Genomic DNA, 21354 nt, shown 5'->3' with positions numbered 1-21354 from the left:
ATCTCAGTTTCCCCCAGATAAAGAGAAACTCTAATGCTTTTCTATGTCTGAATACAGGCAGCTGAACCAGATGATTTTTAATGTCTCTTGCAGCTCAAAGATTTATGATTCTGTGATACCTGAACACACTCTTTCACTCCTCTGCATCTCTAAAGTTCCTTTCTTTCTTATGTCTCTAGAGTTTGGGGTTCCTTAAACATCCCGATCCTCCTCACAATGAGGGTTGGATGTGAGCAAATCATAACCTCACAACTTGGATAAACAGAGAGAGCTGCACTTCTGGTGTCTTTTGTTTTGTTTTTAATCTTAGTCTTGATTTAAAACAACGACAACAACAAAAGAATGACAACACAAGAGTGAGTTAGGCAGAATGGTGGCCCAATTACTTAGATTCTTTAAAGAATCTGTAGCAATATTAAGTTAATGCAAAACTTGGTTCTCAAGGTCATGCTCCTGTACGGCTTAATAGGTAAAACTTTGACCCCTACCCAGGCCTTTGATTTTGGCCTGCACTCCGTTCCATGGGGAAGTGGTGGAAGGTTATTACATAAAAAGCTGATATTCCAGAGAAATACAGTCCAGAACTTGTGATGCAGGTCAGGGTACAGTATCTGACTGCAATCAATATGCACTTAAATGTTTGGATCATCTAAACCTCCACTTAGCACAAAGGATCTCCAGAGAGAACTTTCTTCAGAGCAGAGAAATTACTATTCCAGAGCTGTGAGTCTTCTTGGCCCATTTGTGTTTCAAGGGAGATGCTGGTGAAAGGGGCAAAGGAGGTCTCTTTGGGATGAATTGGCTGAACAGTAAATAGTCTAGGGGATAAAAAGCCTTGACTCTAATTCTGGCCACCACTGCCGAGAACAACTTGGCCCAACTCCTAATTATTCTCTCTCACTCTCTGCCTCTGCAATGGGGGTAATTATTGAAATATGTTAACAAGGTGTGTTGAGATCATTGGATAGAAGACAAATATCATTTATACTCACAGACTTGACAGAGATAGAAGAGAAAAAGCGTTAAAGTTCCAGCCACTCATTGTTCTAATGCTGAAACTTTGAAAGAATGGAAAATGTCATCTATTTACTTAATCTTTGGACTCCCAAACCTAAATTCCAGAATAGGGTTCACATTCCCTGTTTTAACCTTCAATGAGTCACAGTCCAAAACTGGATTAGAACTAGAATCTTTTTCTTGTTACTTTACCAATTCCTTGAGAGAGATAAGAAATGGAAAGTAGAAAGAAGTGGATAGACCCCAAGGAGCTCAGGATCATGAACTAAAATACGGGGGTGGGGATGCAGAGCTAGACATGGGGTTGAAGGAAAGGAGCAATACTGGCTCCTGGTTAGGGGAGGAACAGAAAAAAAAAAAACAGATCCATAGATAGATGGATGTGTATTATAATTATTATAATACTTATAGATGTCAATTATTATATAGGTGTTATAATGCTTATATATGTCAATTCATGTTTTCTTTCTTTTTTCTTTCTCTTTCTTTTCTTTCTCCCTTCTTTCTTCTCTCTCTCTCTCTCTCTCTCTCTGTCTTTCTTTCTTTCTTACAGTCTAGCTCTGTTTCCCAGGCTGGAATACAGTGGCATGATCTTGGTTCACTGCAAACTCCACTTCATGGGCTCTAGCCATCTTCCCACCTCAGCCTCCTGAGTAGCTGGGACTACAGGTGCGCACCACCATGTCCAGCTAATTTTTGTACTTTTTGTAGAGACAGGGTTTCACCATGTTGCCCAGCCTGGTTTCAAACTTAAGTACTCAAGCTATCCACCCTCTTTGGCCTCCCAAAGTGCTGGGATTACAGACATGAGCCACCATGCCCAGCCTCATACGTTTCCTTAAAGCAGGCCTAAATGATGAGGAAAAGATCTTTGGTTGGGAATGAAACTTAATTATAGGCAATATCCCAGTTTAGAAAAATGTTAGTGATGAGTGATTTTGAAAGAGTAGCAGCAAATAAAAAGGACGGACTAGCGACAAAGTCTTAAATTGTAAGAGAAGAGTTGGGTAAGACATAGGCAGAGCTTATTGGTCTTGTTCAGAGATCGAATACCAGAACGAGCAACTGAAAGAGCTAGAAAATCTCCTACAAAAAATGTGGAAGTGAGATACCTTTTCCTGTGTGATTTGTATATGCTACTCCGTAGAGCCTTAATACTTTGCCAGATAACCTGGTGAGGTTCCTTGCAGGTCTAGAGTAAATAAAGGTGAATCTTGGCTTAGCATACAGATCAGTGAATTCTTTTGGTAGGTGCCTCTTGTTCCATCCATTCGTCATTTGGAGTTTTAGGACACTTTCCCTCCACAAAAGTATTAAATGTATTTTTTACAAAAAAAAAAAAAATACTCAAATGTTAATGCAAAACCTGGGGTAGAAGAAAGATGTCAAATAGCTGAGCAATGCTCTGAAGGCACGATGTCTGTGCTGAAGGATTTGACCCCAGTAATCTAATTTGCTTTAAATTTGAAATGATCCTTCATTCTCTTATTATAAGGCTTCATGTCGTTGGCTCATAAAGATTACAATTTATTTTCTTCCAATTGTAATAAATCCAATTCAAGCACCCTCTTGACTTGAAATTCGTCACAACAACACACAGAGGGCAATGCTCCCCTGATGTGCCTCTTGGGGAGGGCATTCTAGTCTCGTCTGCTGGAGAGAGATGATGCAAGACTATATAGTGAGGCTCTCTCCCTTCCCCTTTCTCCCCCCAACTTCAATATAATCTGCGAAAAGAATACTGTGTCTAAATTATAGCTGATTCCTCATTATCCAGCAGTAAAAAGGTTAGGCGAGCCAGAAAGCCAGACTGACTGCAGCTTCACATTTTATCTTTCCGCCTGGGAACAGTTCAGTTTCTCAAATCCATTTGAAAACACTTCAGCTCATTCCATCCAATCTAGGGATTTTTAACCTTTCTCTTCCTTTATTTTCTGTTCTTTTTCTTTTTTAACTGGCAGCTTAGAATTATAACTGACCAGCCTATATCCTGCATATCTGTCTATCTGTCTATTGATTAGTCATGGGTCTAGTGTCTTACAACAGAACTTGACTTTTGGATAACATTTGGTATTGATTCAAAGCTAAATTGGATAGATCTTTGAAGGACTGGGTTGTACTATTGAGGGGCTTTTGAGTGATAAATCATCATAATAATTACAGCACTTGGTATGAACTTAGTAATCATAAGGCCTCTGGCACCCAAAGATGTCTTTTTGCCAACCAGTAACTATCTTGATATGAATGGGAAACTCGAGCTTCAAACTACCACAATTTGTTACTTTAATATGAGCTGAAGGAGGAGCCTGAAGATGGAGAGCAAAGGACGAAGAATGAATATGAGTGCTCTAGAGACAGTAACCCCAAGCCAGTTAGCACAGGTAAGTCTACAGGTATAATCTCTATTAACAAAAACGACACATCCCATCACTTCTATGTGATAAACATCATTACCAGGGCTGGGCACGGTGGCTCACGCCTGTAATCCCAGCACTTTGGGAGCCCGAGGTGGATGGATCACCTGAGGTCAGGAGTTTGAGACCAGCCTGGCCAACACAGTGAAACCCTGTCTCTACTAAACATACAAAAAATTTAGCTGGGTGTGGTGGCACCCGTCTGTAATCCCAGCTACTCAGGAGGCTGAAACACATGAATAGCTTGAACCTGGGAGGCAGAGCTTGCAGTGAGCCAAGATCATACCCTTGTACTCCAGCCTGGCAACAGAGGGAGACTTGGTCTTAAAAAAAAAAAAAAAATCATTACCAGACATAGAAATACATGGGCAGTAGAAAGTGCGTGCCAAGATTCTAGGCAAAAAGGGTTATGACTAAAACAGTATTAAATAGTAGTCAAAATATAAAATGGTAACTAAAATAACTAAAGAAGGCATCAGGAAACTTAAACTGTCTTGTCTCCCTGGGAAAAACAGAAGGAAGGGGAAGAGCCAGATTAATGTTGTGGGAGCACTGGCAGAAGAGAAGAGAAGAGAAGAGAAGAGAAGAGAAGAGAAGAGAAGAGAAGAGAAGAGAAGTGACTTAACCCCCAGAGTGGTTCTCAATGTTGGTTATGCCTCAAAAGCATCAGTGGGGCTTTTAAGGAAACAGTTTCCTTCCCAGAGGCTCTGAGTCAGCTCTGGGGTGAGATCCAGGGAAACTCATCCCACCAGGTGTGGTGCTGCACATCCACGGTTGGGAACCACTGCATTAGATGGTATGTTAAATGACGAGAACAATGCCTTGCCCAAGTGGCATCTCCAGGGGCCAGTGGAGTCCCTGATTCATATTATATATACAAAAATGTTTACCTGAACGACTGACCAAATGACAGACTGACAAATGAAATGAATAAATAAGCATTTATTAAGTGTCCATGAAGTACAGGATCTGTCCTAAGAGCCTTATTTATAATATCGCTTATCATTTTCACAGTTTCCAGTGAGGAACATGTTATTTCTATCTCAAAATCCAGGCACCCAAGACACAGAAAGGCCAAGTAATTTGTCCAAGTTCATATGCTAGATTGGAAGAAGGAGCCCAGCCTCGAGTCAGGTAGGAAAGGGAGGGGAGGGGGCAGAGAGAAAGTCTGGAACCCTGATTGTTTCAAAATTTCTATAGAGGGGCTGCAGTCATGGCAATCTGGCTGGGTGGAGTTTGAGGACTGTCCTCAAATTCTGTTTGCAAGGAAAGCACATTGATTTTACCTATATTTTTAGCTGGGGAAATTGAGAGGCTGTTCATGGAGATTCTGGGAGCCTCCCACACCCACCTCATCCTATCTGACACCCCACTAAGCCACTTGTCTGGAAGAAAGAATTTGACAGTTCCCAGCTCATTCGTCTAATATCTCGGGGAAACAGAAGATATCCCAGGATTCTCTTAACTTCCCTCATTTCTCTCTGTCTGGCAGCTAATGCCTGAAATTTATGCTAATGAAGAAAAAGTTTTGGTTCCCATAATTAAATATGAAAGACTTAAAATACAGATGTGATTGTACACTGAAGCTCATTCATGCTAAAGTCAATCTACCAACAAGAGCAAATGACTGATAGCAGGCACTTTCTTACTTTGAAAAGGAAAAGGAGGAAAGAGAACACCTGACATTTGCCACTGAGGTGGAATAAAGGAATCGTCTTTGCCTTTACAGGTTTGCCTGCGATGAGCCCTATTTACATTCACCTGGGAGGGGACAAACAGAGGCTGTGCTCAGAGGTATTTTTGTCATGGGCAGCTGTGAATACATGCAGCTTTTCTTCAAATGATTTATGAAGGGTTTTTTGTTTGCTTTTAAAATGTGGAATAAAAGAGCTTCATTCCCAGAGGCTTCATTAACCGAGGTACCACCATCCCCAAAGCTGTCTATAGAATCTGCAATGCGCTGGAATTATTCAAGTGGGAGTCCAGGCCTGCAAATGAAGAGGCTCTAGATCAGGAAGCTCAGCTTTGCCCCCAGCTGGTGGGGGTCCTTGTGCAAGTCCCTTATTCTTTTGGTGCCTCATCTGTAGAACTAGAACAATTGCACCTGTGTTCGTGGGATATTTATCAAATGTCAACATGTGAGGCGCTTTTCCTGCGTTATCGCCATTAATCGTCATGCCACCACCATGAAATATGCACTCTTATTTTTCAATTTTAGAAATGAAGAAATGAATCTTAGGGAGCTTAAAGTGAGTTGTCCAAAGTAGCACAACTAGTAATTGGAAGATTGGTTACGTCAACTAAGGCCTATCTGACCCTAGAGTCTGCTGTCTCAGATACACAATGTCATAATGAATGCTACTCCATGGAAGGAATTATCTGGATAAAGAGAAATGATCTGGCTAAGCATTGCTTTGAACAGTTATACATTCATATTCACATATATTGTGATATATGCACATATGTATATATAAATGTAGATATATGAGATATATATAGATATATGGATATATAGATATATAGATAGGCCCCCATTTAGCACTGTCCCATGCAACCCAGATTAGTTCTAACATTATTTATTTCTAAATCCATTTCTTGACACCAGTGGATTTTAAAATGTGGCACCGAGGTCAGCAGTCAGTCTTGGCATCACTTGGGGACTTGGTAGATCAGAAATGCAGATTCTGGGGCCCCACCCCACATTACTGAATCAAGAACTCAGGGAGTGAGACTCAGTATTCCGGTATTTTGTGGGGGTAGTGGAGGGAAGGGGTGCCAAGCTTCCATGTCCTCCCTTGGTGCACCACCCTCCAGGAACCTCCACATGTCTGGCTATCTAGAAGCTCCAGTCATCTAGGCTTTAACAAGCCCTCTGGATGATTCCGATGTATGTTCACGTTTGAAAGCCACTGAGCATTGTTGAGCTAACATGGCAGACAGTCCATTCTCAGCCAGGAACTATAAAGGCACCAGACTGCAGTGCACTCAGCCATTGAGCTCTTCATTGTCATATAAAGAAACCTATAGCTTCTCTTCTTGTTATTTCATTTTGTATTCTGGCAACTGGTTTTGACTCTCAATGACTAAAAAAATCGTGCATGTAATATGCCGGCTTTACCCCAGGGCAACAGAGGATGAGTATTAAAACAAAGCCTTCCCAGAAAATCAAGGGGTGTTCAAAGAAATGGTCCAGAAAACTGGGAATTATAGATGAGTTGATACTTTTATGTTATGGAGGGCATGGTAAGCATTAATGCATTCCAGGACAATTGACCAGCATTTCTAGAAAGAATAGCAGAAAGACATTGGTTGAAGACATGTCATGGCATGGGGATTTGAAGAAAACCGAAGAGGTATTACAGAGAACCCTACCATAGACACGATGCTACAAGGTGTGCGTGTGTGTGCACGCATGTGGGCACGTAGCCATATTACTTACCATATCTTTGGCATATAACATGGACTTCAGAATCAGTCCATGTTCCTAGTTGGTTTCTGGTTGGATCCACCACTTCCTAATGGTTACCTTGGGTAAACTACTTAATATTCCCAACCTCCAGTTTCCTTATCTGGGGAATGTGGGTAAAAATAGTATAACCCTAGTACAGAGAGTATTATTTTGATACAGCACTTAGCATAAACCCTATCATGTACATGGTAATTGTTCAATAACTTTTAATTATTATCAATATACATAGTAGCCATATTGATACTGCTTCCTTAAACTAGGAAAGCTTCTTCAAAAAAATGAGTTTTCAGTCTGGGTAGAATGGCTTGTGCCTATAATCCTAGAGCTTTGGGAGGCTGAGGTAGGAAGATGGCTTGAGTTCAAGACCACCCTGGGCAACATAGGTACACCCTATCTCTACAAAACATTTTTAAAATAAGCTGGGCATGGTGTCATACACCTATAGTCCCAGCTACACAGGAGGCTGGGGCAGGAGAATAGTTTGCAGCCAGGAGGTCGAGGCTGCAGTGAGCTGTGATCGTGCCTCTTTACTCCAGTCTGGGCAATAGAACTAGACCCTGTCTCTTTAAAATAAATAAATAAATAAATAAAGATGAGTGCTCAGGTGAGTCCCCAAGGAGAGGAAGGCAGTACCTAATAGAATCCAAAAACAGCCTCAGAAGTTTTCACTTGCGCTTGTTCATGGCTGATGCTTGCCTTCTTTGTGAGAAGACCTCTTTTCAGTAATTGTTTCCTCCTAATCTTGTGGTTTGCTAAGCATGGCCCCTTCCTCAATCTTTCATAGAGTCATAACTAGTTGCCTTGCTAGAGTCTCCATTTCTTTCTCCTTTTCAAAGCTACCTCTTTCGAATTTTGTTTTGTCTCCACTTTCTGATCTCCAGCTTTGGCTGTTTCCAATCATTTGGTCAGTAAGATCTCCTGGGATCTTTTTTGCAGCCTTTGGGATTCTTTTGACTGCATCTATGCATGTCTGCTTCAGTAGACAGTTATCCTCTGAAAGATTTTTCTTTTTTCTGAAGGAAAGGCTGAGCTGGATTCTACTCACAGCACTTTGCTACTTGCTTGTTGCCCTTTCCATGCAGCTGCTGTGGCTCACTTCTTTGGCACCAAGCTAAGCCTTATTACAGCACAAACTCTAGTGCATTGTACACTGTAGGTGCTTAATGAATGCTTGTGGCTTGACTAGGTCACATAGAATGTTAACATTTTAATATAAAAGAAAAAAGAAGAGGTAGAGAGGTCAGCCCCTGAAATTGCAAAAGAATTTGGAAAGGAAGTGACACAAATAAGAGGGTGTAAAGAAACAAAAAGGAGACAGATGGCCTTTCCCAGATTTTTTTTTTTTTTTCATCACAGATAATGACCTAGAGAGGGGAATACAGGGTGAGAAGACAATGCTAAGAGTCATAAAACCCTTGTCCAGAGCTGATCCTGCTTAAGGCCTCACCACCAGGATACCGGGTGGGATTCATTACTTGGCAGCTCTCAATGTGGAATACCCCAGGGAAAAAATGCTGCAATAGGGCACACCTCCCAGGCTGGGGAGGGAAGGCAACAGCTCCTCGGTCTTCTGCCAGTGGTGTCTGGGCAGCTGGCATCCCCTCCCACCATGCTGTGTATTTACCCAACTTCAAAGGCCAGGGCAGCCATCAAAGAGAGGAAGAGGAAAGACAGACAAGATTAACTTTCTCCCTCCCTACCTCTCCCTATCCCTCTTCTTCATGAGAAAGCCTCCATTGCCAAAATGCTAACTAGCAGCACACACTGTGATCAGATTTGTGTGTTTGCAGCAATAGACAGGAAGAAATTTTCAATCTAGGGCTGAGATATGACTTCCCCAGGCAAGTAGGGGTGAAGCTATTAGGGCATGTTCCAAAGAGTGACCCTTAGGGACAAATGACTGCCAGGTTCCACAGCAAGAGGGCAATGGTGTTTTGCTTTGTTTTAAACTAAGGTTCTGAGAGTATGTGTTGGATTAGAATGGAACCTGTGGAGCACGCAAAAAAGAAAGAAATCCATACACATACATGTTGAAGCTGGTTATACTTCATATCAGCCTGGGTTATCTTAACCTGACATGAGAATAACAGACAATCAAGGAAAAAGGTGTTGAGAAAATACAGCACTGTGTAAAGGGCATGGGCTTTGTTTGAGGTGAGATAGAGCTTTGCAAGTTGCTTTCACCTTTTTGAGCTGCAATTTCCTCATCCTAATAATAGTTGTCACAAGACTTAAATGAGATGTTTCATATAGAATAGTTCATAGTGAACACTCAGTAAACATTAGTGTCTATATTTGCTTTCTTAAGGCTGCTATATCAAACGCCACAAAGTTGGTGGCTTACAACAAGAGAAGTTTATTCTTTTGCAGTTCTGGAGACCAAAAATCTGAAATCAGCACCACTGGGCCAAAATCAAGGTGTCAGCAGAACTGCCCAGCCTCCAGAGGCTCTATGGGAGAATTTGCTCTTTGCCTCTTCCAGCCTCTCGTGGCTGCTGATATTTCTTGGTCTGTGGCCATGTCATTCCAATCTTCAAGGCCAGCATCTTTAAATCTCCACTCCATCTTCACCATCTCTTCTGTGTCTGTGTGTATATGAAGTCTTCCTCTGCCTCCTTCTCATAAAGGTAATTGTGTTGGCACATAGAGCCCACATGGATAGCCCATTGCAAGATCCTTACCTTAATCACATCTGCAAAAACTCCTTTTCCATACAAGGTGACATTCACAGGGGCCAGGAATTAGAAACTGATTTTTTTTGGTGGGGGAAAAAGAGCATTATTCAGCCTGCCACTGTGCGTGACCTTTGAGTTTTCAACGGCAGGAAAGAAGTGAGAAAAAGGCAGGAAACAAGAAGGTACCTTTCTATATGAAGTGAAATTACATGCAAATTTAGCATCAGTTTTTTTTTTTTTTTCCAGGTTGACAACTCAGAATAACAAGGCAGCAATAGAAGTAGGTGTATTATTTGGATATATACGGGTAGTCTTGTTTTTTGAGATTTATTTGTATTTATTGTCAATTATGTCATATAAGATCTTTTTATTTTGTTAGTATAAGGTACATAAGCTGATTCTTGATGTAATTAAATCTGTACCATGAGGAATTGTTTTAAGGGGATTGTAATGTATTTGCATAGCTTTTTCCTGTACCTATTAGAAGCTTCTCATATACAGCCTTGAGCTCTAAGTTAACTTTTCACAGATCTTGCCTCTTTAACTTGATTATAAATTCTTTGAGATAAGAGACCATGTCTTTACATCTTTGTATCTTTCTTGGTGCCTAACATAGTATATTGGTCAATAGATATTTGCTTGTCTGATTAATTTTAAAATACCCAGGAAGGCAATTGTGAAGAAAGATGAAGTCACGTCCATTGAACATTTGATCTTCACCAAGAGAGATACTGGGAAAAGAATATCTTAAACCTTGAGGGAGATATTGATGCTTCTCTCTCTTATTCCATACTTCTCGGCTCTGATTTAAAATTTGTATACCTTTGTCAAAATGCATTTCAAACTAATGAAGAAAAAATAGTAATATAGAGTTTGAATACAGATCATATCTCTATTATTCCTTTTATCCAGTGAAGTAGTTTGACGATCTGGATCCCTTCAGCAAAAATTCAAATAATGTCCCTTTAACCATTTTTAGAATCGGAATAAGCCTATTTCAAATTTTTCTGCCAGAAAGGGCCTTTTATATGATATGCCTATCAATGAGGGAAGAAAAGGAAGAGCTTCTTAAAAAAAAAAAAATTGTGCATTTAAGGCAAACTAACACATTTCATGGCACATAGTTTCTAAAAATATTAATTTATTCCTGTTCTCCTTTTTGTTTCTTTTCCGTTAATAATAAATAAGCTTAATTGTGAAGATAATGAGCTACTAACCTTCAGAAAAATGATAATTCCTTCAAGAGTAGAGGGTTTAACTGAAATGCAAAATGTTTATAAATGATGGATTTTATAGTGGTCTAGACACCTAAAAAGACATCCAATAAAATTCCTGAAATAAAAACACCGTTTATTAGTGAGTAGGGGGCTATGGTCATAGTCTTTCTACTGTGACTTCTAGGTGTCTCTGAGTGTCCTTTCAAGGATTCGGAGTTTTCGAACTCTGCAGGAAAGGCTAGGGTCTCAGTGCTAAGCTACCTCAAGGTTGTGTCTTTCCAGGGAGAAATTGTAATTTTTTTTTTCTTTTTTGTGTGTCTATTTGCAATGCCTTTCAGAGTTGAACAGCAATCTTTTGAAAATGATGAGAATATGGAATTGGCCATTGTAACCTGATTCAGCAAACCAGTTCCATTTGGGTGATTTTTAACCTGCCTCTGAGAAGCAGAAACGGGCAGGTTGGAGTCTCCCCAGACCCCAGATAATTGAGTTGAACTGGTGTTGTGTACTAGATGGTTGTACATTAGCTTCAGCCCTCTTGCCCTCTGCAAAAACATCTCTTTTTCTCAATTATTTAAAATAAATAAATCAATGATATCATAAAAAACGAAGAAGAAAACATTAGAAATAACCGCCCCTCTGCTTCTGTATGGAAAGCACAGTCTAAACTTCAGTGATTTTAAAGACAATTTTAGGGAAGGGAGAAAACCCATCTGTATGGCTCGGCAAATTAATTTTGAACATTTGAAGATAAAAAGGCTGAGTTCCTTGGAACTGGCTTTAAAAGTCACAATCCATAGCAATCTGAGGTACTCATTGACTAGGGGCTCTTCTGTTTATTCCAAATACCCCTTTATCATTGGTTTTGAAAGAATGTGGCTCTCTGTGAAGCATTGCCAATTGGGAAAAGAATCAGAGAGTGAAGAAGTGATGTTACTGTGATGACACCCCTTTAGGCCCTCAGTAGGATTTCGTCTAAATCAAAAGACTTTGCTTTATTAGTGCATTCGATGGAGGAGGGGGAAAAGAAAAGAGGGGGGCTTTTCATTTTTCTTTTTCATCTTCATAACAAAACACATATTGAATAAAAGCCCCTGGATGAGCCACAATGCAAACCCAGAGGGTGAAGAGATAATTTTGTAAATTGTAAATCAGAAATTCTATTTGCAGTAGATGCCGAACACATGTAATTTACCAGCATAACATTGTTACCCTGAATATAAGTATGATGGATGCCTTGTAAGTTTGAGAAGAGGGGCAGAGTCACTTAAATATCAAGTAAGCACAATGTTCCTGGGTTCTGTGGCTATCAAATCTTAGCCTCCTTGGGAGATCCTGTAGGAGCAGAGCATTGATCCATTGGCACTGTTTCGAGACAGAACAGTGGACAAATGACCTGGGAGCCTCCCTTGGGCTTGTTTCATGATCAAGCAGGTATTAAACCAGCATGAAGTGAGTTGGTGGCACCTGGTGCTAAGATGATCTCGCTTTACAAAATGCATCTTTAGAAGACTAATATGCCAGACACCTTACCAACTTGGAATTGCTAACCCTTTCTAAGTTTGAATTGACTTCATGAGATTTTCTTTCCTTCACATTAGCAAGCAAAATATACTGTTCAGGTTAGATGTATGAACTGGGAAGCCAGGTAATTGACTCTGGTGGGAGGACACGACTGGATGGCAGAGCAGAATAAGATCAATCCAAAGTCCCATGGAGTAGCTCTCCAAGAAGAGTAGTTAGCTCTGGGTCCTGATCCTCAATTTCTCTTTCTCATCCTAGTGTGGTGAGCAGCCACTATATACCTTCCCCACTGATAATGCTATTTCTAGGCCATAGCTGACACATACAAGAGGAACACTTCAGAGGAAAGATAAATAACAATTATTAGAAATCATAAGGGCTTTTTCTTTTATAATTGGAGTCACGAACTGTACTAATCACCTCTGAAACTATATGCTATGTACTGTATTTTATTAACTGCACTATAGGAGAGTATGCATATTCTGTTTATTGGCATCTTGTAGATATATTGAGATTTTTGCATAAATGTGTTATTCATTACAGACCAAGCCACATAAATAAAATATATAGAAAGATATAGTACTGTAACCAAAGTCTTAGGGAAATAGCTTAGCAAGTGACAATGCTGTCAGTGAACATGAAAGACCGAAATTAAGCCTTGCTTTTCTTCAAAACATGATCTTTAAACAAACTGAACTTCAGTTCTTCACAGTCTGGGGACAGGTAAAAGAAGATATTCAAAGCACCACATGGGGTTCCTGCTAGCTGATAGAGAGGCATCCTTGGAGAGCCGAAGTAACTTTTAAAAAAGAAAAAGACAAAACTTGCAATACTTAAATTTGCAAAAGAGTAAGATGATTATTCCTCTTCTGGAACCCTTTTGACAAACCCCTACATTTTCAAAGAGTTACATGGGATTTAGCGAGGCATTGATTTTAATGTGAGTTGCATTGCTAAACTACATGCGGTCCTTTGGAAATGTAGGGTTTATTGTTCATTACAATGTCAGACAATAGTTTGATTTATATTGACAGAGTTTGAAGAATGAATAACTATAGACACTTTGGGGCAAAAATACCAATCTTTAAGTTGCCCACTAGTCAGGCAGGGACAACCAGAAAGAAGGAAAAAACAAAAGTAGAATCTCCAGTTCAAAATGCAGTTGAGAAATTTAAGTTTCATTTGAAACCAGAGGAACAAACATGAAAAGTTGGACAGGGCCATCATAAGGCCCCAACGATGGGATTTTGAGAACATCCTCCTAAAAAGTTTTCCTGTTTGGGACTGCAAGATAAATTATCAAGGCAATTTCTATTCAGAACTTGTCCTGTTTACAACCCATATTACAAAAGTTATATTACCATTGTCATCTTTTAGCAGCATGAGTGATACAATCTCATATTCATAATATGGCTATTTTATATTTGCAGCTTTATGAAAATCTATAGATATCAATATCTGTTTTTTAATGGATCTTGCTGCAATCCTGCTGCCTGGGAAGTTGTGCAGTACTGCTATGGAATTATCACAAAGCCTCATCTGACTATTATGATATCATATCAGGAAAATATTACTTTTAAAGTACGGGAGAAAACTTTTACAGTATCATGACCAATCATATTTTAGTTTGGAAATAAAAACTAAGGTCTATATGTGATAATTAGTTGAGTTACCTCAGTTGCCACAATCCCTCTATCCCACCCAAGGCTGTCTGTCAGTGTCAATGAAATTGAATGTCAAATTGAAAAACTCTAAAGCTATTTCTTCCATATTAGAAAATCACTGGCAAACACATCTTCCTGCCGTACTGGCAAGATAAGCAAAATTAGCACATATCCCTCTCCTTGTTTAGTCAAACTTCAATCAAACTGTTTATATAGACTGTGAGGTGATCACATACTAGACCTTAGCATAAGAAGATCTTATCTCTAATGCGAACCTTTGATCATCTTTGTGAAATATATTCATTAGACTTCTCTGTGAGCAGTTGGCATAGTCAATCTTTGCCTCTTCCCTCTTTGGCTTCCTTGCTCTTTTCCTATCCCCATGTCCCTCCTTCTCAAGCTCCGTCCACTCCTTAAATAGTTGGTGTTCATCATAGTGGTACCCCTAGCTTATTTTGTTTAAAGTCCTTCAATATATCCTATCTGAGTGAAACTCTCCTCCCCTCCTTCAAGTCCATAACTTCAATTTATACCTACATGCTCTTAACTCCCAACTAAGTTGTCTGGATGAATATTTCAAAGGCATCTCAAAGCCTCCATGCCCCAAGTTAAAATTTTCTTTTTTCCAGCACCCATCCCCCAAACAGACAATAGACAATCAAACCAACCTTTTCCATGTGCCCATACCTGTCTTGGATGAATGACACCAACATCTACTCCAATGCTGCAAGTACAATTTTTTTTTTTTTTTTTTTGAGACAGTCTCACTCTCTTGCCCAGGCTGCTAGGCTGGAGTGTAGTGGTATGATCTTGGCTCACTGCAACCTCTGCTTCTCAGGTTCAAGCAAGTCTCAATTCTCGTGCCTCAGCTTCCCCAATAGGTGGGATTACAGGCACGTGTCACCATGCTCGGCTAATATTTGTATTTTCAGTAGAGACAGGTTTCACTATATTGGCCAGGCTGGTCTCGAACTCCTGACCTCAAGTGATCCACTGGCCTCAGCCTCCCAAAGTGCTGGGATTACAGGTGTGAGCTACTGCATCCAAACCAATGGGTTCTAATTACCTATAACTATTGAAACTTTTTAGCATGTTAATCAAAGCATTCTCTAGTCCCTGTATATTTTTTCCAGCTTCCTTTCATGCTACTCATCCTCTGACAATCTGCCATCCAGCCATTCTATTTGTAATTTCCCAAATATACATGATGCTCTCCCAAGCTTTTGGGCCTTATAAATGACTTCCCCTCTCATCACACCTCCCCCCTGCCCCAATAGTATCCCTCTCTACCCTGTGGACTCTTACTTAAATTCTAAGACTTGGCTCCAGAACTTCACCTGTGTGAAAATTTTCTGCGAGACACACATATTCATACTTATCTCCTGAGTAGGTGCCTCCTTTTCGTGTTCACATAGAGTTGTGTGCACATATTGTGAAAACATTTATTACATATAACAGTTGTGGTACACGTTGCCTTCCCTAGGTAGCTAGGGAAGAGTTCCTTGGCAGTACCTACAGTTTTTCATTTGCCTTTGTAGTCCCAAAATTTAACAGTGACTGCTCAGTGAAAGTACACCATAATGTTTTTTTCTTTTACTGAATACATATTTGGATCAGCCACATATATCTGGATATATTCCTAGATATTTGATTGGAAAACACTATGACTTGAGTCCCTATGGAAAGTTCCCTTCCATGGGAATTGGAGTTGCTCCTTGATCCAGTTCATATGTAGTTTTCTGCAACCTGCTTCAGTACTTTCCTTCAAATTGGTATTTGACTTGTGATATTCGAGAGTGTACAGTCAACTCTCTGATCCTAGAAGAATAAACCTTTGGGTAAACTGTTTATACATTTAGAAATATGTATTTAGCTGGTTTCATATTTCACAAAGATTCATAGACTGATACTCCTAAAGATGAGCTTCTTAGTCTTAATTGAAGTATATAAGAGCTGTCTACTAAATAAGACCAATAGTCTATCTAGTCCAATATTCTAATATACTGCTAACTTACTTTAATGTATGGAATACTTTTCTATCAAAAGCTGACATTTATGATACTTTTAATGCACCTTTTGAAAATGGCAGCTGAGGCTTAGTGATTGCTTTAGTCTGCTCAGGAGGATATAAGAAAATACTGTAGACTGGGTGGCTTGAAAAATGGAAATTTATTTTTGTGCTGTTCTAGGGGCTGGAAGGCATCATTGGGTTCCGATGAGGGACCCCTTCCTGGCTGGCACAGGGCTGCCTTCTTGCTGTGTGATCTCCTGGCCTTTCCCTGGTGCATGCTCAAGGCAAGACAGAACTCTGGTATCTCTTGCTCTTCTTATAAGGACATTGATCCCATTATGGAGGCTCACCTTCATAATCTCATCTAAATCTAATTACCTCCCAAAGATCCCATCCCTAAATACCATCACATGGCAGGGGGTTAAGCTTCAACATTTGGGGAGACACAAACATTTAGTCCATAACAGAGATTAAATCACTTTTCTATAGGTACTTAAATAGTCTACCCGCCAGGCAAATGCTGACTCCAAATACTGTTTTCTTTTCCCTAATAATTTGTCTTTGTTGCTTTTTATACATAGGTACTCAAATAATTAGTCTTTCACAAATCGAGATGCTGCTAGTTCTCATTGATTGTCTCTGATGTATTCCTCAAAACATGAATCATCTTTCAATGATTATTTTTCATATATGTTTATCCATGTTTCTTAACCGTTTTAGTGAAAGCAGACAATATAAGCTCTCTCTCTCTCTCGCTCTTGCTCTTTAAAGTTTCTCACGACGACAAAAGGAAAAAAAAAAAAAAGAAAAGAAAAACCTGGGCTCTTGGTGCTTCTGGCAATTATATTCAAACACAAGTAGCACCCAGATTGTAATTTTGATAAGTATTTCAGTTCTTTCTTGAAAAATTAAATTCACAAAACAATTGATTATCAGTTATAAATGGCAAAAACACCATCTGGTTTTTAAAAATTGGTTAAATCCATGTAGCAAAGGGGAAAATGTTGGAACTTCTAGTTGGCGAGGAGTTCTAGTCCATGAAGCAGAAAATGACGAGCTTTACTATGAGAAAGCCAGAGTAGTCATAACTTGTACTTAGCGGCTGCGGGAACTCGATGCGTTCTTCACATGTTCCATATGTTAAATTGCTTGGCGAGATCTTCAGTGTGAAGGAGCTGGGGGTGGGAGAGGCGTGTGGCTAGTGGATAGACTAGAAACAGCTTAATCCCAAATTCTCTGCTATGCTTCTTGCCATGTACACCCAGTGCTAAAGGTGCCCCAGGACTCAGTTTCTCTACCTGGGGAATGGTATGTGCAAATTCCTTAACCTTATAGCACAGGTGGCATTTTGGTGGAAATTTCTAAAGCTATTTGCATTCCTCTAGTGAGGTAAATCATACGACATTAGCATTTCCTACAGAAATGTCCCATGTTGTTCTTTGCCAACTGGAAATTTGAGTAGGTGTTCATTTGATGTGCCAAGAGAATGAAGGGAGATGAAAACACCCCACATCTTCCAATGTCCCCATACTGTGTTCTGAGTGTGGGAGGACTGGGGCCTGGCTAGATTCTCCTGGAGATTCAGCTTCATGAGGAATGCTTTTCCTTAGGAGTATATTGCAATTCTGTTATTTATTTATTTTTTTTTAAGTTTCTGGGTTGCTGGCATATTTTCACCTTATGTTAAAAATGTAGCTATCCTTTGCTTATTATTCATGCATTGTAATGTGAAATTTATTCACTCACTTAACAGATATTTAGAAAGGCACAGTGGTTAATTGCATAGGCTCTTTCTGCAAGTTAGAGACTGTAATCTTAGGGCAGTTACTTAATCTTTCTAATCATGTTTAAAAAATATAAAATGAAAGATAATAATAGTATGCACCTTGGCGATTGTTCCAAGGATTAAATGAGATTTTGCATGTAGAATACTTAAGAAGAATTCAATGAATGCAAGAGTAGTAATAATAGTAATGGCAAATAATAATATAACTATGTGCCAGGCTCTGTGTTAGCATTCTTGCCATATAGGACCTGCCTTTATAGTTTACATATCACTTTCAGCATACATATGGTCTTACTTATTTTTTTCGGAGACGTAGTTTCACTCTTGTCGCCCAGGCTGGAGTGCAATGACGTGATCTCAGCTCACTGCAACTTCCGCCTCCTGGGTTCAAGTCATCCTCCTGCCTCAGCCTGCTGAGTAGCTGGCATTTCAGGTGCATGCCATCATGCCTGGCTAATTTTTGTATTTTTATTCGAGACAGGGTTTCACCATGTTGGCCAGGTTGGTCTCGAATGCCTGACCTCAGGTGATCCATCTGCCTCAGCCTCCCAAAGTGCTGGGATTACAGGCATGAGCCAGCGCACCCGGCCGGCCTTAAATTTTTTATTCCTATTTTGGTGAAATTTTGCTCTCTATTTGGTCTGACCCAGGTACCTCACTGCCAGAGGTAATAAGATCAGGTAGAACTTTGCAGACTGGGCATTATCCTGGCACCCACGTGGTGATGGTTTCCTGTCTCCTGTAGTTCTATTCTCCTGTTGGAGCTTTCCCCACTTCTGAAGGACTGCCTGCAGTTCATGCATCAGGGCCTGTAATTACAGAGCAGAATATCCAGGGCTGTGAAGACCGGGCAGTCTCGAAATTAGTTTATGCATAATGGATAATAGGAGGCTGTTTTTAAGTGTAACTCATTTGGTGGGTTGGCAGATCATGACTTCCTTTTTGATATGTATTATTTATTTATTTTTTAGCAAGATGAGGACAGAAGGCTAGGGAAGTCATTTGGCACAGCTCTTCCAGACTACAGCTCAGACTTAGCAATTTACATTCAGTAATCTCTTGGTCATTTAGCCACAGATAATTTGTCATGGTTTGTTTTAGCTGTTGTGATATTGATATTTATTATGCAAATTGTATTTCCTACATCTTATTGTTCTGCCTTCTATGAATACTTAAATTATTATAAACCTTTACACTTAATATGGCTCGTCCTTCAATTTGATGCTTGAGCAACAGAGGGTCAGAGCGCACACGATCTTCTAGAGGGGAAGAAAATAAGTAATTAAAAAGCAGACAAACAAGAGAGCCGGCTGCCTGGTTGAAAAGAAAGCAAAGAGAATTTCAGGGAGGGAGAGTGAGTTCGGAGATGCAAGTCGCCGTAGCAGGAGAGGCTTTCCCAGAGACACGAGAAGCTCTGAGCACCTGTTGGTCCCCGGCTTCCTTTCTAGGAAGGGCTGAGGGCGCAGAGGAGGAGTGAGAGGGTTTGAGCCCCTAAGGAGGAACACGGCAGACCCTGCCTTCACCACACTCCCTGTCCCCAACTCCCACGACCCCCGCTCTTCACCTGAAGCCTTGACTGAATAATTTTTTCCATTGTTGTGTAATCTTAAATATCTAAAATTACAAATAGTTCATACATATATTCAACACACGCCTATATATTAAAACCAGGGAGGAGACCCTCTACAAGCGGGGGAACCTGAGCATACCCTCCTCGATCTACCTTTCCCGAGATTCTGCCGCAAAGAGAGCGACTGGAAAATCTCAGAACCCGACTCTAGGGCTGCCTTCTCCAACTATCCCCGAGTCTACCGCTAGGCTGTTGAGCGGGCTCTCCCGCTCCGCCGGACGTGCAAAGCACGCATGCACTTCTCCCAGATTGTTTTGTCAATCCGGGGACCTGCATTCTTACTCTCCACTCCCGCACAGCCCCCGTTCCCAAAGATCTATTCCTTCGGTGCAAGGTGAGTGACGGAAATTTGCAACGTCTGGTTCGCAGGCCAGATGCACTCGGTGTGCGGGACAGAGGACCCTCTAAGGGAGATTCTCCAGTCGTCGGTCTGATACAGCGATTGCTATAAACACTCCTAATAAAGGTGTACAAGAAGCTAGACCCGCCCCCTGGAGCCCGAGTCCTCGCACGCCAGGCGCCCGGGAGAACACTTTTTCCTCGATCCGGGGAAAGCAAAACCGAATTTTAACATAAACATATCTGCATACGCCCCTCCCCTTGACCCCGCCCCTAGGTGGCGCGGGCGCGCCGCCGAACGCCAGCGCCAGGGGGCGGGGTGGGGGAGGGGGCGAGGCCCTCCGAGAGCCGGGTTGGGCTCGCGGTGCTGTGATTGGTATACCCGGACTCCGCCTCCAGCGCATGTCATTAGCATATCATTAGCTGTCCGCTCGGGCTCCGGAGGCAGCCAACGCCGCCAGTCTGAGGCAGGTGCCCGACATGGCGAGTGCAGTGCTGCCGAGCGGATCCCAGTGTGCGGCGGCAGCGGCGGTGGCGGCGGCGGCGGCGCCTCCCGGGCTCCGGCTCCGGCTTCTGCTGTTGCTCTTCTCCGCCGCGGCACTGATCCCCACAGGTAGGTGTGGGCACCGGCCGGTTGGCCCCTGAATCTCCCAAGGCACCCAGTAGCCGTAGCCACAGAGGGGGGAAACGTTTCCATGACAACCTCCCCCCACTTCCTAAATCCGAAGCGGAGGGAGTGTAGAGAGGAAACTCAGGGCTGAGAGGGAAGGGGCTGAGGGGAATCTGTGAGCCCCTTCTACCCTGCCCGGCTGAGTGTGAATGAGAGTCCCCAGGGATGGCTGCACCCACACCTTCTCTACCCGGCTTTGCGCGCGGTGCAGCGTGGAGTGAGAATGGGGGGCCCGGGGGCTGTAAAGCATGGGGGAAGGGGATGAATCGCAGACAACCTCAACCCTTCCGGACCCTCCTAAACTCGCCGTTGTCCCCGTAACTTGCAGGTCCTCCCACCTCCCAGGGCTGCCCATTCGCCCCCACCTCTCCAGAGGGCCCCCCCTAGTTCTCCATCCCCGAAGCCTCCCGGTGGCTGACTCCCAGCAGCCGGCGGCGTGATTTCTCCCCGGTCCCCAGGACATCCCTAGACTTCTCTGATCTCCCTTGCCCCTTCCCCCCACGCGCTCTGCCTTTCTCCCCTGTCCCCAAATTGCACGCCTCTCGTGTTTCCCTCCGGCGGATCGCAGCCCTCCGCCCCCTCGGCTCCGCTGCGGGTCTTTTTGGCCTGGCTCCAGGCGGGGAAAGTTCCCCGGCCCGGCCCCGCGGGGGGCGGCCGCTGTCGCCGCCTCTGCGGGAAGGCGCCGGGAGCCCGCAGCCCGCCCGCCCCACAGCGTCCTCTGCCACGAGTGGGGACACGGGATTTCCCGGCTGCCCGTTCTTTCCGCGGCCCGAGGGTGGCGGAGGGGGCGTCGCGGCCTCTGCGGCCAGGCGGGCACCCTGCGGGCCTCCGCGCGCCCCCTGCGTGAAGAGCAGTCTTGGGAATTTGCCCAGGGGCGGCTCTGCACGCCCGGTGCCTTCCCTGAAGACGCCGAGCACTCGGCTGGAGCCCGATGTGTG

General features: G+C 42.3%; 1 protein-coding gene across 18 annotated transcripts in view; it reads left to right on the top strand.

The window, feature by feature from the left end:
- Nucleotides 1–20205: 20205 nt before the first annotated feature.
- CADM1 (cell adhesion molecule 1) overlaps nt 20206–21354 on the top strand; it is a 349474-nt gene continuing 348325 nt past the window's right edge. For all 18 annotated transcript variants that reach the window (XM_045370115.3, XM_074015260.1, XM_074015258.1 and 15 more), the window contains exon 1: nt 20206–20359. In XM_045370115.3, the coding sequence (XP_045226050.1) occupies nt 20227–20359 (133 nt within the window). In that variant the 5' untranslated portion in view covers nt 20206–20226. The remainder of the gene's footprint in view (nt 20360–21354) is intronic.

This window comes from Macaca fascicularis, chromosome 14 (genome assembly GCF_037993035.2).
Source record: "Macaca fascicularis isolate 582-1 chromosome 14, T2T-MFA8v1.1".
NCBI lineage: Eukaryota > Metazoa > Chordata > Mammalia > Primates > Cercopithecidae > Macaca > Macaca fascicularis.
This window is presented reverse-complemented; position numbering and strand designations above follow the sequence as displayed.